The sequence below is a fragment of the Mus caroli genome, unplaced genomic scaffold, assembly GCF_978045245.1.
Source record: "Mus caroli unplaced genomic scaffold, Mus_caroli_1 scaffold_10, whole genome shotgun sequence".
Lineage (NCBI taxonomy): Eukaryota > Metazoa > Chordata > Mammalia > Rodentia > Muridae > Mus > Mus caroli.
Genome location: NW_028227265.1, coordinates 85226462 through 85243388, shown reverse-complemented (window position 1 = coordinate 85243388; position 16927 = coordinate 85226462). Strand labels below are relative to the sequence as shown.

The window sequence follows — 16927 nt, the reverse complement described above, 5'->3', positions numbered from 1 at the left end:
ACTTGGGGTGAGACGCAGCTCAAGTCTCTACCCCCTGCTCTGTAAGCCTTAGCCTCTGTTGAAGATGCTACCTGTGGTATTACCAAAGTAACAGCCTTTGAGCCAGGTCAGCGGTTTGGTTTCTTCTGGTCATTTGCATAATTTGTCTTTGTATTCTAATAGAGCTGTCAGAGTTTCGAGATCAAGTACTTTAATAAGACCTGTAATGGGAGAGAGCAGAGAATCTGCTTCTTGCTGATAACCATCTCTGTTGAGAAAATAGTGCACCCACTCCCTCACTGGTTGGGAGTTGTTATTTTAATTTTAGGGAATTGCCCAGACAAATGACATCAGTGGTTCCCGGTTGATTGGCACCATTCAGGTGACACACGTTGTTCTCTCTTTCCCGTGGCAAAGATCTCAGGTTATACACTCACGGTGCAAGCTGCCGACAACGGCAATCCACCCAGAGTCAACACAACCACGGTGAACATCGATGTCTCCGATGTCAATGACAATGCTCCCCTGTTCTCCAGAGACAACTACAGTGTCATCATCCAGGTAAATGGGTGGCGCACTCGGGGGGGAGGGGTGTGCAGCCTCTTCCATCTCTGACTGGCTCCAGACACTCATGGGAAGTAGCTTTCCTTTCCAGACTCGTTTTCTAGAAAACTGTAGAGGAGCCCCTGTCTTAGTATAGCAGAGGTGTTTGCAGGACTCAGCTCAGCATTCCTCACTCCATGCTGTGCTTTGGTTTAGGAAAGATATTCTCACTGTCCTAGGAAGAACTTTTCCTAATCCTGTCTTCGACTGCACTGGTCCAACCCCGCCCCCGCCCCCGCCCCCTCTGGTTCCTCACCATCCTTCTCACTAACCCCATGGATGCTGTTCCATTCCCTTGACTCTTCTCAGATCTCCTTCCTCCTGTTACTTCTCTCAGTCCCCATGTTCTGCCCTCTCCAATCCCCCATGCCTCTCTGTCTTCTCTCATCCTTGATGCACTAGAATTGAGGTTTAATTGTCTGTATATTTACCGGGAAGCCTCACATGTCCCTGTCTTGATAGCTTTTTGTTCTTTGTTTGTTACACAGGAGAACAAACCCGTGGGTTTCAGCGTCCTGAAGCTGGTAGTGACAGACAAGGACTCTTCCCACAACGGCCCCCCCTTCTTCTTCACTATTGTGAGTGGAAATGATGACAACGCCTTTGAGGTGAATCAGCACGGGGTCCTCCTGACAGCGGCGACGGTCAAGAGGAAAGTGAAGGATCATCACCTTCTGCACGTTAAGGTACCGATCGAAGTCTTCATGGGTTCCCTGGGGTGCTCAGAGAGCATCCACAGGTGGCCATCTTTGTATATTTAGATAGCTTACTCATCCTTACAGGAAAACAAAAAAGAATATGGTTTGTTTTTTTGAGCTCACGTCTGGTTTTGTCTTGGTGGCACTTTGGCTACTCCTTCCCAAGCAGGAGTGTGACTCAGTGTCCATATGAGTAAGGGACAAAACAGTTGTCCTTTTCCTCACTGGGCTTCATGACAAGAAATGAATGCCTAGCAGTTGATATGTGGGCAGAGCACAAGTGGACTGTGTCATGTATTTTTATTAGGAGATCGCAGTAACGCCTTCTGTCTTTGCAGGTGGCTGACAGCGGAAAGCCTCAGCTGTCATCGATGACACACATTGACATCAGGGTGATCGAGGAAAGCATCCACCCTCCTGCCATCTTGCCACTAGAGATTTTCATCACCGCCTTTGGAGAGGAATACTCAGGTGGGGTCATAGGAAAGATCCACGCCACCGACCAGGACGTGTATGACACCTTGACGTACAGTCTGGATCCCCACATGGATGGCCTGTTCTCTGTCTCCAGCGCGGGGGGCAAGCTGATTGCACACAGAAAACTGGACATAGGCCAGTACCTTCTCAATGTCAGCGTGACAGATGGGAAATTCACCACGGTGGCCGACATCACCGTGCACATCCAACAAGTGACCCAGGAGATGCTGAACCACACCGTCGCCATTCGCTTCGCGAATCTCACCCCGGAGGAGTTTGTTGGTGACTACTGGCGCAACTTCCAGCGAGCCCTACGCAACATCCTGGGCGTCCGGAAGAACGACATACAGATCGTCAGCCTGCAGCCCTCTGAACCCCATTCGCATCTGGACGTCTTACTCTTTGTCGAGAGGTCAGGCGGCACCCACGTTTCAACAAAGCAACTTCTGCATAAGATTAATTCTTCCGTGACGGACGTTGAGGAAATCATTGGTGTGAGGATCCTGGATGTGTTCCAGAAGCTCTGTGCAGGGTTGGATTGCCCGTGGAAGTTCTGTGATGAGAAGGTGTCTGTGGATGAAAGCGTCATGTCGACTCACAGCACGGCCAGACTGAGTTTCGTGACTCCCCGACACCACAGAACAGCAGTGTGTCTCTGCAAAGGTAATAGCGCCTATGTATGTGGAGAAGAGCGTTAAAGACTGTGGTAGGGGGCTTAGCAGTTAAGAACCTACTGGCTACTCTTCCATGAGACTTAGGTTTGATGATTTCTGGCACCCACATAGTGGCCCATGACCATCTGTAACTTCAGATCCAGAGATGCCCTCTTGTGACTTTAAGGGTGTCAGGTACCCAGGTGGTACGTAGACATACATGCAGGTAAAACACACATACACATTAAACTTTAAAATGTTAGGAGGAGGAGGAGGAGGAGGAAGAGGAGATGATGATGATGATGATTTTATGGCCAGGCCTATGGTCTCATCTGTTTGGAAGGTTTGTAAGTTCAAAACCAGCCCAGGCTACATAAGTGAGTCCAGGTCAGCCTGGGCAGCATAATGATATCTCATCTCAAAATGAAACAATGAAAAGGGGTCTGGAGATAATGTAAGTCAGTGGATGAGTGCCGATCTAGCATACAGGAGGTCTGAGAGTCAACCCTCCAACACTCACAAAAATGAATGAATGAATGAATGGGAACAACAGTAGTGATCATTTTCCTAATTCCTGTGTTCTCTCTTCTCTTCCTCTTGCTTTTCTAAATAAAGACGGGAAATGCCCACCTGTCCACCATGGGTGTGAAGATAACCCCTGTCCCGCAGGATCTGAATGTGTCGCAGATCCCCGAGAGGAGAAGTATAGCTGTGTGTGCCCCGGGGGCGGCTTCGGTAAATGCCCAGGTAAACACTCCCAGGAATTCCTCACATGTGAATTCATTTCAAACCATCCTCAGCAGTGCTTTGATAACTTTCATTATTGGAGAAAGAATTATGTGCAGGTTATATCGAGGTGTAAGGGGAGCGATGGGCAGAGAGCAGGACCTCACTAAGCTGTTGAGCCCTCAGCCCCGCCCCTGCCTCGGCCATGCCACGCCCCTGCCCTGGCCTGAGAGGGTTGGGGGGTGGAGGGTGGGGCAATGGCTGCATAGACTGTGGGGCTTCATAGTTTCTTGTTTCTCTCTAATCCTCTTTTGCCTGATTTCTCCTACAGTCCTCAGCTTCTTGCTTTATTCCCCTACTTAGCTCATTAAAGACATGTTCCAAGCCCATTGTGTGTGCGTAATCCTCACTGTCCTTAATAACTAGACCCGGATTTAGTCACCATTCTATATATGTCCTCCTGTTAAAGAATGTATCTTTCCTGTTAAAAAAATCTTTTCAAGTTCATCTTTATAGGTTGGTGCTATTCCCCTTTTGTTTATGATATTCCAAAACTAGAATCTGCTGTCAAAAATTAAATACATCTTATTTATTTATTTATTTATTTATTTTTTAGGTATACTGTCATATTAGTTTCCAAAGTAGTTGAACAAATAGTTTCCATTTCTTCCAGGCATACATAAAGGTCTCCTGTCTCATTCTCTTTTATCTGTTTTGAAAGCTTTCAATTAAAATCCATACTTTCTCCCTAGTGGAATTGAAATCTTACTGAAGTTTTTAATGTTTTTGGCTGCTTATGGAAGAAGGAATCACTCTGCTAATTAGTTGGTGCTTGCATTTCCTATAGTGTGTCTGCCCTCTTGGGCTGTCTGTTTCTGAATGAGTAGAACCCTGGGTATTATAATTAATATGCTTTTTATTACAATCTGCCCTCGCGTCTTAGTATTGGACTTCTATTTTGTTAAATGTGCCTTTTGTCACTTTGAAATTGAGTTTTTATTTAGTCAGTTCTGCATAACTTAATTTTCATTTCCAGAGGCTGATAGGATTTTCATCTTCTTGGAGAAATGGGGATTGTTTTGTGTTTTTGTCTGACAGGTTTTGCCTAATCACCTTGAGGCTACACTCCTTTTTTTTTTCCCCTCAAATTGCCTACTAATAACTTATGCGGAACATTTTTATATTTATTTTTGTTATTATTTTAGACTTTATTTCTCTAACACAGAGCTCTCAGTCTCTTCCTCGTTGAGAGTCAGCTGTGTGTGCTGTGCTGTCTGTGAAAGCCAATGGACACGTTCCCCATTGCTGCAATTTTAAATTAAAAAAAAACAAAAACAAACCAAAGTCAGCCTCCAGGGAGGGAAGGCGATCGATCATGCTCACTGTCGATGCCATGCTTAAGTTTGATGCTGATAGAACTTTCTTCTGATATCCGTAGGGAGCTCATCTATAACTTTCACGGGAAACAGCTTTGTGAAGTACCGTCTGCTGGAGAATGAGAACAGACTGGAGATGAAGCTGAGCATGCGTCTGAGAACCTACTCCTCCCACGCGGTTGTCATGTACGCACGAGGGACTGACTACAGCATCCTAGAGGTATGGCTTCTGCATCCTGTGACCTCAGACCAAGGGAGACCATGAAACTTAAATTCTACCTCGTGTCCTGACTGTCCCGTCTAAAAACAAACTAAGAAAGGTGGTTTTACTGCGCATGGCAAGTGCCTGGATAACGTTGACACTTGGGTGTAGTCAAAAATTCTTTCTGCTCCCCGCCCGGTAGCCTAGAAATTTACTTTTGATATTCTTCAACAAAAACTTTGAGACACGTGACAGCTAACATTCAAGTCTCTTCGTGATACCGTGCTAATATTGGCGTTTAAATGGAAATTCTACGTGGTATTTTGTGTGTGTGTGCGTGTGTGTATGCTGTGTGTGTTCAGTTAGCAGTTAATAACTAGTCACGTCCCTGTTAGTTTTGGATGTACACTTGGCATTTGGGAGCCCCCAGATGATCCATTTTTATTATTCGTGTAGTAGATGAATGAGTTTGTGGCACCTAGATGCAAACTTGTATTCTTTCTACCTTTGTTCACTAAACATCCCCCTCTTGTATGTAGATTTTGCACAGACTGATGCTGAAGATCATATGCGATCAGTGTGAACGATGTTTATTCTGTTGTAGATTCATACCGGAAGACTGCAGTACAAATTTGACTGTGGAAGCGGCCCTGGGATTGTCTCCGTCCAGAGCATTCAGGTCAACGACGGGCAGTGGCACGCGGTGTCCCTGGAAGTGGAGGGCAATTATGCCAAGCTGGTTCTGGATGAAGTCCACACCGCTTCGGGCACAGCGCCAGGGGCTCTGAAAACCCTCAACCTGGACAACTACGTCTTTTTTGGTGGCCACCTCCGCCAGCAAGGGACAAAGCATGGGCGAGGCGCCCAGGTGGCCAATGGCTTCAGGGGCTGCATGGATTCTATTTATTTGAATGGGCAGGAGTTGCCTCTGAACAACAAGCCAAGAGCCTACGCGCACATCGAAGAGTGGGTGGATCTGTCTCATGGGTGCTTATTGACCGCCACAGAAGACTGCTCCAGCAGCCCGTGTCAAAATGGAGGCGTTTGCAATCCCTCGCCTACTGGAGGTAGGCTTCGTGAAGCTGCAGTCGCTCAGATGGTACCCACATGCATGCACATTTACAGGCAACTCTCCCGAATAGCATTGGTTTGCCTCCTCCCATTCAGTGATGTCATCGCTTCTTGTCTTTGTCACAGGAAAGGTGGTCAGGACTCAGTGGCTTGTGTCATAACGTTGGTCTGGTCTCAGGAACCAATGTTTACTGTGCTCTTTTCCTCCTGCAGCAGTGACCATAGCCAAAGATAGGCTAGGGCCAGGCCCAGCTTTTAAGGGAGAAAAGTGAACTATCTTGCCACGGTCTCTAACTGCATGTCGCTGGGAACACTACTTGTGGTAGTAAAACCGTTGTTGACTGCTGTTGCTTAGTGTATGTCCACCAATGGGCCTTTTTCTCCTGCCCTTTCCATTTGACCCACCAGCCATATATAAATTTTATTACCTAAATCTAGTCACAAAACATACTAAATTTTAAAATAATTCTAAAAGGCTCCCAAATCCAGAACTTTCTGACACCCCTCCCTGCCCCCAATGTATTATTTAAATTTCCAGGGTTAGAGGTATTTGAATATCAGATTTCCAGTTTAGAAATGTTCCAGCTGTAAAATCTATAGGAAATACTCCTAAACCTAAAAAACAAAAACAAATAAACAACAACAACAAAACAAACAAACAAACAAAAAACCAACCCTCCACTGTCTGAATCATTTCTGGTCCCAGTAGTTTAGAAAAGAGGTTTTCGACCCCTATAGATAACTGCACCTGGAGAGAATGGGAATTTTACTCCGTTTCGTAGCTGTTGGGGCACCGTATCTTCACTTGAGCATAAAGGTATAAGGACGTAAAACCTCTTGCGGTCACTGACTGGGTCTTCTGTTCTTTTCCATGGTGTAGGTTATTACTGCAAGTGCAGCGCGTTGTACGTAGGGACGTTCTGTGAGGTGAGCGTCAACCCGTGCTCCTCCAACCCCTGCCTCTACGGAGGAACGTGCATGGTAGACAACGGCGGCTTTGTGTGCCAGTGCAGGGGGCTATACACTGGTCAGAGGTATGTTTGTATCTCTTTCTTAGTGACTTGTAAGGTGAAATGTTAAAGCATGGAATTCTGCACCGGATGGGCCACAGTGTTCTTCGCTGTTAATGCTGTCTGTTTTTTACTCGCAGTGAACTCATGAGGGCTTTTTTTGTTTTTTTTCTTTTTGCATGTGTTTTTCCTTATTTAGATGTCAGCTTAGTCCGTACTGCAAAGATGAACCCTGTAAGAATGGTGGAACGTGTTTTGACAGTTTGGATGGTGCTGTCTGTCAGTGTGACTCAGGCTTTAGGGGAGAAAGGTAAATGGTTTCTTTGAAGCTTCGTTTCTGCTGCACCCTTTCCACAGCGTGCCGACCGTTAACTCACACCACATCAGGTCAGGACATGGTGATTCTCATTGGCATTTTTTATGAAAGTCTTGAGACAAAAGAATGGATCAAAGCTTGCCAGTGTGGGTCCTTGGCGGTAGCAAATGCTTGTAATCTGGTTGCATTTCTTCCTGTTTTTTGAAGGTACTCATCATGGTTTCTCACACAGTGTTTTGTACCAACATAGATCCAGCATCTTGCTGGGCAGTTACAGTAACTATACTAATTATTGTTATTAATTATACTAATCCCCAGAATAAGCCTAAGAGGTGGTTAGGATTTAGATATTTAGACATTTAGATCTCTCAAAAAATAATACACCTATATATCTTGAGAAAAAAAATGCATAAGAAACTAATTTCAGATGCTATCGCTTCAAAAGTTAGTGAAATCAGGCTCAGACACACTCCCGGCACTCAGGTGGTAGAGGCCGGTGGATCGCTTGAGTTTTTCAGGCCAGCATGGTCTACATAGTTCTAGCTCAATCAGAGCACTCAGAAATATCCAAAAACGGGAACCAGAAGAGGCCTTTTGTGGGTTAGTTACATGGTCATAGGCTGAATGGATATTTGGGAGCCAACCTTATCAAGCCATAACAATGATAAGACCCAGTCTCAATAGCAAAGCTACTGGGTACATGTAATATTTAAATGTCTAGCAAAGGACATTCAGGCGAGCACCCCTCAGTCTCATTAGGCTGCTGGTGCGGTCTGCCTGTATTTATTCTATATTGTTTTGTCCTTGGAGTCATTATAATCCTGAATTTTGCGCTTAGTTCTGCAGCCCTGGTACATCTGTGGATTTCCCCAATTTTAATCAGTGTGTTTGTCAAGAATATATCAGTGTTCAGAGTCGTTATTATAATAACGACTTGCTCATAATTTGGAAGTAGATATTTTTTTTTTCAAATGGGAAAGAGCCTCAGAATTGAGGGTGGCCGTGTACAAGCCATGTGTTCCCTGTGCCCCTGTTTAGAAAAGCAGAAGGAACTGTCTTTGATCTATTCTGTGATAGTGACGTGCGAAAGAAGATGACTCTAATTCCAGAAGGAATAGCGTTTTAAAATGGAGAGCATTTTCTATTCCCTCATAGGTCTTCCAGAACCGTCCTAATCCCAAACAGGACCATTTTCACTGAAATTCAACCTGGCCTAGGAGAAGGGTTTGCAGCACACACCACTTGTTAAAATGTACCTTAGCTTTTAAAATTGCTAAATAAATGATAGCTTGATTGTGAAACCTGAGAACAGCCTATGTTTTAACCTATTGAACTGGTTCAGTTATCTAATTAATTCCGGAAAAATGCAGCTAGATATTGCTTGATATGGTTGGCTCCTAAATATCCATTCAGCCTATGACCATGTAACTAATTCACAAAAGCCCTCTTCTGGTTCCCGTTTTTGGATATTTTCTGATTGTTTCCCATCCAGCTTTGTTTTGGCATCTCTTATGAAGGATGGGTATGTTTAGTGTCGATCCTGAAGAATTCTAGGACAGGTGCAGTCTGACATGTACTGCAAAGGTCTTTCTTCTTGGCAGATGTCAGAGTGACATCGATGAGTGTGCTGGGAACCCCTGTCGGAACGGGGCCCTTTGCGAGAACACACACGGCTCCTATCACTGTAACTGCAGCCAGGAGTACAGAGGGAAGCACTGTGAGGATGCCTCTCCCAACCACTACGTGTCCACCCCGTGGAACATCGGACTGGCCGAGGGAATAGGGATTATTGTGTTTATAGCTGGGATAGTCTTACTAGTGATGGTGTTCGTCCTCTGCCGGAAGATGATCAGTCGGAAGAAGAAACACCAGGCTGAACCTGAAGACAAACGTTTGGGGCCAACCACGGCTTTCTTGCAGAGACCTTATTTTGATTCAAAGCTGAACAAGAACATTTACTCCGACATCCCGCCCCAGGTGCCAGTCCGTCCCATTTCCTACACTCCCAGCATTCCAAGCGACTCGAGAAACAACCTTGACCGCAATTCCTTTGAAGGCTCCGCGATCCCAGAGCATCCAGAATTCAGCACCTTCAACCCCGAGTCTATGCACGGGCATCGAAAAGCTGTGGCTGTGTGCAGCGTAGCTCCAAACTTGCCTCCACCGCCGCCTTCCAACTCGCCCTCAGACAGCGACTCCATACAGAAGCCTAGCTGGGACTTTGACTATGACGGTAAGGGTGTGACGTTTTCTGTCTCGCCAGTACTGCAGGAGTGGTGGTGCTGTTCCTGTCTTGGCTAAGGTGGTTTACGGGGCTAATGATGAATGAAGCTTTCCAATCTGAAATGGTCATGAAAACTCGTTTGCATATTCCAGTTACTGGCTGGGGATTGGGAGCTTTATTTTTATTCAATTAGATCTAGTTGTGTTAATTAATATTCTAGATATAACTGATACACATTATCAACTTTGATTTGGGGGTGTTTTATTGTAACGAGAAAAATGGTGGGGTCACTAAGATACTAATTTTTTTTTATTATTTGTTGGATCTGTTGAGAATATGTGTAGACCTTTCTATTGTTTTGTTTCTAGGATGCTCCTCTAGCTTGCTCCTCCTCCCCTCACATACAAGCGCAGCTACTTTCTTACTAAGTGTAGCCATGAGTGTAGCCATGAGTCTTAGGGAACTTGGAACTCACTGCTTACCTGCCATCTCTCCCTTTCAGCTAAAGTGGTTGATCTGGATCCCTGTCTCTCCAAGAAGCCCCTGGAGGAAAAGCCCTCCCAGCCATACAGTGCCCGGGAGAGCCTGTCTGAGGTGCAGTCGCTTAGCTCCTTCCAGTCAGAGTCCTGTGATGACAATGGTAGGTTTCAGATGCTGACCTGGGAGGCTGTGGCCGCTTTGAAGTGCTGCTGTCATTCCTTAGGCTGTATACCAACGTATAGACACATACATCATAGATAGTCCAGGTTCCCTAATTAAGTATGAAAACGTCCCATGTCCCCCTTGGAGTAAATGTACACTGTGGTATAAGTACTTGCATGGACCTACACAGGGGAAATATTTAAAGGTAACTCAGGCATAGGGCACTTGCCTCGCATGCACAGGGTTTCTGTCAAATAAAACAATGTTCTTACTCAAGAGATGTTTTAGCTATAGTAATAGGAAAGAAAATAATGTTAATTTTCCTTGTTTGGCTACTCTGGTATTATATATATATATATATATATATATATATATATATATTTTTTTTTTTTTTTTTTTTTTTGCATAACAGTAAGTGTTATGGAAGCTTTGTGGGGTTTTTTCCAAGATCTCTGTAACAGTTTTTCGGAACCATGCAGTACACACTCATAACATGCAGCACCCTCTGAGAAAAGATATGTAGAAATCTGAAATGTTCACTTTTGGTCATACCTTCGGTATTACAAGGTTTTATTTGTCTCTTCCCCAACCACCGCTGCCCCAGCTCCCATTTGGATCAGAGCGTTCTGACTGAGAGCAGAGTTTAAGAGACGGCTAGTAAGTCGGATTATATTTCTAACAAAGAAGGTTTGGCAGCGGGTTCTATGACTCCAGTTCTGTTTATCTGGTGTCCCCCAGGGTGGATGGCGCTGATAGAGAGCTTCACCGTATTAGCACGTGTACAAAAAATTATCAGCCCCACAATAGTGGTTATCAACTGGAAATAATTGAATCTCAGATAGTATGGGCTCCATTTTAAATTTTTCTCCTTGTGTAAAACTGCAGTGTGTTTACACATTAAGAATATTTTATCATTGGAAAGAAGAAACTTGCTAATAACTATCACTTCCAAAAATAACATGATCCATGACCAGAGTGATGTAAAATTTATAATGACTACATCTATGGATCTCTGCATCTGCTTATCTATAAAAATTTGCAGAGCCCTTTTCTTTATTAAAAATGACTATATGCCGGGCGTGGTGGTGCACGCCTTTAATCCCAGCACTCGGGAGGCAGAGGCAGGCGGATTTCTGAGTTCGAGGCCAGCCTGGTCTATAAAGTGAGTTCTAGGACAGCCAGGGCTATACAGAGAAACCCTGTCTCGAAAAACCAAAAAAAAAAAAAAAAAAAAGATGACTATAAATATGTCCTGTTCTTCGAAGATTTCAAGCATGTTTTTCATTACTTACAGCACACCCTTGTTTATTCTTGGGTAGAGAATACGGATATATTATTGCTTATCATCAAGAACAAAGCAGGATTATTTTTTTCCCTTAGTTTCAATCCTAAAATGTTTGTTTTGCCAGCTTAAATGATTTATACTTTGGCCCTTGTAAGTTCAATGCTGTTCAAAAATGCATTTAAGAATTTTGTCAATAATTTTTCATTTTCTTTCTTTTTTTTTTTTTAATTGTTGAAATCCCATTCTTAACAACATTCAGACACTTTGGAGAAGTCACTGTCAGATTACTTACAAAGCTAATTTTTGGGCAGGAGCAGCGTGAGGCAAAGCCTGCAAGGGACTGTCCGTAGTTTTAATCCCTACATCAGTCAGTCAGTCATTTTCAGTCATAGACTTCAAGTCTGAGCCACGTCTGCACAAATCATTTCATCGGCAGTTTTCTACGCCTTTTTAGTGGCTAGCCATACACTTAAGGGCTCAAGAGAGCACAGCCGGTTCTCGTGTGGTTCTGTAGTTTAGGAGGCTGCTACGTCTCAGGGCTGAAGTTCAGATGTCAGCGGGGCCTGCCTCGCTGAAAGCTCTGAGGGAGGTTTTGGTTTCCTTCTCTCTCCCGTGCCTAGAATTCACTCACATTCCCGGTAATTAAGGCCTCTGCTTTGACGGCTCCTTTCATTCCCTGTTCAGAACCTGTGGCCAGAATGCCAAGCTCTACAGGGTCACAGCTGGGACAGCTCCCTGTGACAGGCCATTCCTGTCCCCTCAGCTCACCCAGCTAATGCAGGGTGATCTCTCCATTTCCCCCTCATGAGAGCCTTAGTGACAGCAGGAAGCTTGTCTTGTTATGTTTTCTTCTGTGCATTAGGTTAAATAGCCATTAGGTCTCAGGATTAGAATGTACCCAGTTTACATGCACGTTGATGTTGGTACTTTAAAATAATATGCAAATGACAAAAGCAATCTGTACGGCGTCTGCGACATGAGAAATACACGCTAAGCAACAGGGACACAACCAGTCTTGTAATTATGTCTCCCTAGATTTCCTTATTCTCAGACAAACAACCAGTTCCTTGAACATATAACCGTTTGTCCAGGAGACGCAAACCTGAATTGTATTTCCCCCTGATATACTCCATAACTATAATCGTATAAAATACTTGGCTAAAGCTTTTTCCCTAGCTTTTACTAAAACTTGGTTATTTCATTCATTTGACTAATAGTGGCAAGCCTATAGCTTGATTTGAAGTGTCTTGAGACCTGTAACTAGCGGGTTAGTTAGTGCAAGGGTCTTGAATAATTATCTAGTGGTCTCAAATTTCACAGTTTAGGGGAGAAATTGCATTGAGTTAAGGAATTTTACTTAATGAGCTGTTTTCTACTAACGAAGGATTTTCCTAATTGGCTCCTTTTGTGCCTTTTTACAAGCTTCCATAGTGACTGTAATACACCTTGTCAACGCTGTCGTTGACACGGTGACTAAAGAAGGTATAAGTGTCTGTGTTTTGTGTCTGTGGTTTGCAGTGACTGTAACTGGGGTGCTGTGAGTCTGCCTATTGTCCTGTTATTAAAATAGTTCATCCTTTGGGGAGGTTTGGTGGCTTTCATTTTGGGACATTTATGTTCACAGTACTAGTGCATTGTGAAAATATCTGTATGCATGTCTTTTCGTTACTTGTTTTAAATGTTATGGATCGCTGTTGAAGACTCGGGGCTGGTTTCCAGCGCCAGTTTCTGACTGAGTAATTGTGTTGAGCCTGAGGACTTTCGTTTTGAGTAAATGTCCAGTTGATTTGGATCTAGAAATCTCCTAATGTGAAAATCAGTGCTTCCAAATAACTTACCTAGACCATCAAGAGCGTACACACAGGGTTGGAGTGATGGCCCAGTGGATAAAGTGCTTGGCACAGAGGTGTGAGGACCATCGCTCAGATCCCAGGGACTCATGTAAATCAGTGGCTCGGTGATCTGCTGATAATTCCTGCCTTGGAAAGCCGAGGCAAGCTTAAGCTGGAGAAAGGGAGGCTGAGGATGAGTCTCCGTGTCCACCGTGGGCTTCCACATGCACACGCACACACACGAATGCACACACACATGCATATGCACTGTGCCCCCTGCCCACGTGCAAACTGTCTTCAGACAGCATCATCAGTAAACACACATGACTCTTCTGCAAGGACACGTCAGCAGGCGCATTTAGGTGGAAGAGGCATGGTTATCTGCTAGATTGCGAGGAGGACAAGTGTGAGTTCAGTGGTCACAGCTGCTAAAGGACTCAATCTGTTTTCTTAAAAGTACCGTGCTTTCACTTTGAGAATCAGAGTGTTATCCATATTTTGTCTACCCTGTTTTAGCTGAAACAGGATGACATCCCAATATCTTAAATATTGATAAGTTTAAAGAAGCAGAAATTTAAAGTCTCCTCAATGTGATTTCTACTGATTTATCTTCTTATCTGAAGTGAATTTAAAGTGGGAAATGCACCTAAGTTCAAATGCTTAGTGTCCAACAAAGGTTGCCAGGCCTCATTTATAAAGGAATTTAGAATATTATAAAAGATGTGTAAAAAGCGCCCCTAAATACTCCTTTTATTCATATTTTTGAAACATCTATCTTTTCCACTTTTATTTAAACTCCTACCAGAGATATCAGTCAGCTATTAGTTTGTCAGAAATTACTTCATTGTCATAGTTTTCAAAGACATTATGGGATGCACAGAAAGCATTACCTCTGTTTAGAAAACTGGCTACAGTTCTACTGTGACTACTCCTCTTACCATGATGGTGACTTACCTGCTGGGCCACACTTGACCCACGTTGTCTTGTTGAGATGTCACAATAATCTGTGAGCTTTTCGTCTCATTTCTGATAGAAAACCAATCTGAACCTTAGGCAGGCTGAGCATCCCATGGTCCTGAGTGCTTTCTATCCATTTCCTTCGACTTGGGGCCAGAGTTCTGTGTGTAATGTGCTCACTGGGAGAGAGAGTACAGTTGCAGAGTTGATGGGAAGAGGCCATGCCATGAAGTAGTTAATTCGGGAGCTCACTAGAGAAAGGTTAACAGTATACATAGAAAAACCATAGTGAACGTGAGTAAGGTGTTGGGATATGGTCAACTTTTGGTTGTCTGAGCGTGTGATACCAGTTTCTCCGAACTTATACTTTTGAAGGTTTTTCTGTGCACTGTGTGTGTGTGCATTGTGTAGCTCATGTTTTTAGATCGTCCCTTAAGTAACCAATTAATTTATTAATTTAATAATACTTAATTTTTTTATCAGTATCTGTAGTTTATTATTTTCCTGAGGCAGGTGTTTCCCTGGAAACACACAGCAAAGCCTCAAGTTTATCATCTCTCATCTCCTCCTTGCCATATCCCATCTAGTTTGAGCATCATGATTTTCTCATTTGTGATCATTAGCCGAGAGTGAGGTAAAGACAGCGTGTCCGGCCACCTGGGCCTTGACAGGCGCGTTATATTGTACCATGTGCTTATCTGGGTTGCCGTCTCAGCCAAGTCTGTCAATTTTAATTATCGCTGTTTTCTTTTTCTTTCTACTCTGCCACCAAAAGAATCTTTGGCTGCTCCTGACCTCAGCAAACCAAGAGGTGACTTATGCATGCCAGCTGTCCATTAATAATCACTGGAAGTCATTGGGAAAGCTCGACCCAATGATGACAGGCTTCTCCCGGGTGCTTGATGCTACCGCAGTAACTAAACCCCTTGTTGTGCACTGCCTTGTAATACGGATCACCTAACCTTCTCCCGGCTCTCAAAACAGAAACTCCTACCCTTAAGTTAGGCCTTGGTTTTCTTTAAAGAAAACAACAACCAAGCGGGGAGGGGGCATTTTCATACTTTAAAATGGTAACAAAGATTGTTATAGCTTATAATTATTTGGTTATATTTTGTTTGATTTAGGGACTTGGTTTGCTGCATAGCCAGTATTAAAATAATTCATTGTTCTATTCATGGCTAATGAGACCAATGAAACCACTGCTGCCTTTACTACTGAGTTTAACGTGTTAAAAGCTATTTTTATTACTTTTAGATTTGCCTTAATTAGTATTTTTTTGGATGGCAGGCAGCACAAAGCCCAGTGATGTTTGGAATTTCCCCCAGTAGAGACCTTCTGCTTGAAAGCCCCTTACTAACTTCCTGTACCGCCTTCCTATGGAACAGGGCCAGCAGTTACAGAAGGAAAGTTGAAGCGTGGTTAGAATTGTTTGAAAAAAGAAAAAAAAAAAACAAAACAAAAAACCTGCATGTGTTTTAAGTGGTACAGCTGCTTCTGTCTAAAACCCGCAAGTTCACATTCCGGAAATAGTCACTGTGTCGGGGCGGAGTTTGCGGAGCGATGGGCTTGGGATGAATGCACACCTAACTCTGTGTCTTGTGTCTGATACTCTGAGCTCTCTCCCCGAGGCATAGAAGCTAAGAGAAACAAACTGAAATCTTGTTTCCTTTTCTACCAAGGGTACCACTGGGATACATCAGACTGGATGCCAAGTGTCCCTCTGCCAGACATACAAGAGTTCCCCAATTACGAGGTTATCGACGAGCACACACCCCTCTACTCGGCTGATCCAAACGCCATCGATACTGACTATTACCCTGGGGGTTATGACATTGAAAGTGACTTTCCACCCCCACCAGAGGACTTCCCTGCACCCGACGAACTGCCACCATTGCCTCCAGAGTTCAGCGACCAGTTCGAGTCCATACACCCACCCAGGGACATGCCTGCAGCAGGTAGCTTGGGATCTTCCTCCCGGAGTCGGCAGAGGTTCAACCTGAATCAGTACCTGCCCAATTTCTACCCCGCCGATATGTCCGAACCTCAGAAACAAGGCGCTGGCGAGAACAGTCCATGTAGAGAACCCTACCCCCCCTACCCCCCAGGGTATCAAAGAAACTTCGAAGCGCCCACCATAGAAAACATGCCCATGTCCGTGTACGCCTCGACGGCTTCCTGCTCCGACGTGTCAGCGTGCTGTGAAGTGGAGTCTGAGGTCATGATGAGCGACTACGAGAGCGGGGACGACGGCCACTTCGAAGAGGTGACGATCCCTCCGCTAGATTCCCAGCAGCATACGGAAGTGTGACGCTCAAACTCCTCCCCAAAGTGCCTGGACTTTCATGAACCTAGAGATGCTATCGGTGACATCCGCCGTTGTTCTTTTGCAGCCCTCTGGGCCGCTTCTCGGTGAGCCGCGGTAGGCGTGGCTGCACGGAGTCACAAGCCTCTTGACATGTTAGCCATTTCCAGCGTCCCAACTGACTGTAATCGACCGGGTTTTCATCCCCTGTCCCATCCCCTGAGCATCTTTTCGTATTTAGATTTGTCTCTGTTAAAATGATGAAACGGAAATCGGTCCTGTCGTCGTCTTGTTAGCATGATTCATGTATTTATATAGATCCGATTATTTTAATTTTTGCTTTCTTTGTGTAAATTTTATGTACAGATTTGATTTTTTTTTGTTTTTTTTCCCCTCTCCTAGTTTTTACCTAGGTTTTCAGGACGCCTCGTGTTTTTGTTTTCTGCTGGATCTGTGTGGTGTTAGCATCGTTTGCCTAGCATCTGATTTTCTGATGTAACCAGGGTTTCACGCTGTTCTTTCCCTCTGAAGTATGACATTTCATTGACACATTTCGGTCCAGTGTAGCTGTACA

The 16927-nt window shown here is 44.3% G+C and overlaps 1 protein-coding gene across 6 annotated transcripts in view; it reads left to right on the top strand.

The window, feature by feature from the left end:
• Fat1 (FAT atypical cadherin 1) overlaps positions 1-16737 on the top strand; it is a 119540-nt gene extending 102803 nt beyond the window's left edge. For 4 of the 6 annotated variants that reach the window (XM_029480380.2, XM_029480377.2, XM_085844002.1 and 1 more), the window contains 12 exons: positions 397-540; positions 1071-1268; positions 1619-2420; positions 3026-3157; positions 4575-4732; positions 5319-5781; positions 6666-6819; positions 6995-7105; positions 8713-9344; positions 9838-9975; positions 14827-14862; positions 15731-16737. In XM_029480380.2, the coding sequence (XP_029336240.1) occupies positions 397-540; positions 1071-1268; positions 1619-2420; positions 3026-3157; positions 4575-4732; positions 5319-5781; positions 6666-6819; positions 6995-7105; positions 8713-9344; positions 9838-9975; positions 14827-14862; positions 15731-16359 (3597 nt within the window). In that variant the 3' untranslated portion in view covers positions 16360-16737. The remainder of the gene's footprint in view (positions 1-396; positions 541-1070; positions 1269-1618; positions 2421-3025; positions 3158-4574; positions 4733-5318; positions 5782-6665; positions 6820-6994; positions 7106-8712; positions 9345-9837; positions 9976-14826; positions 14863-15730) is intronic. The other 2 variants (XM_029480379.2, XM_029480381.2) reach the window with 1 other exon arrangement.
• Positions 16738-16927: the final 190 nt, after the last annotated feature.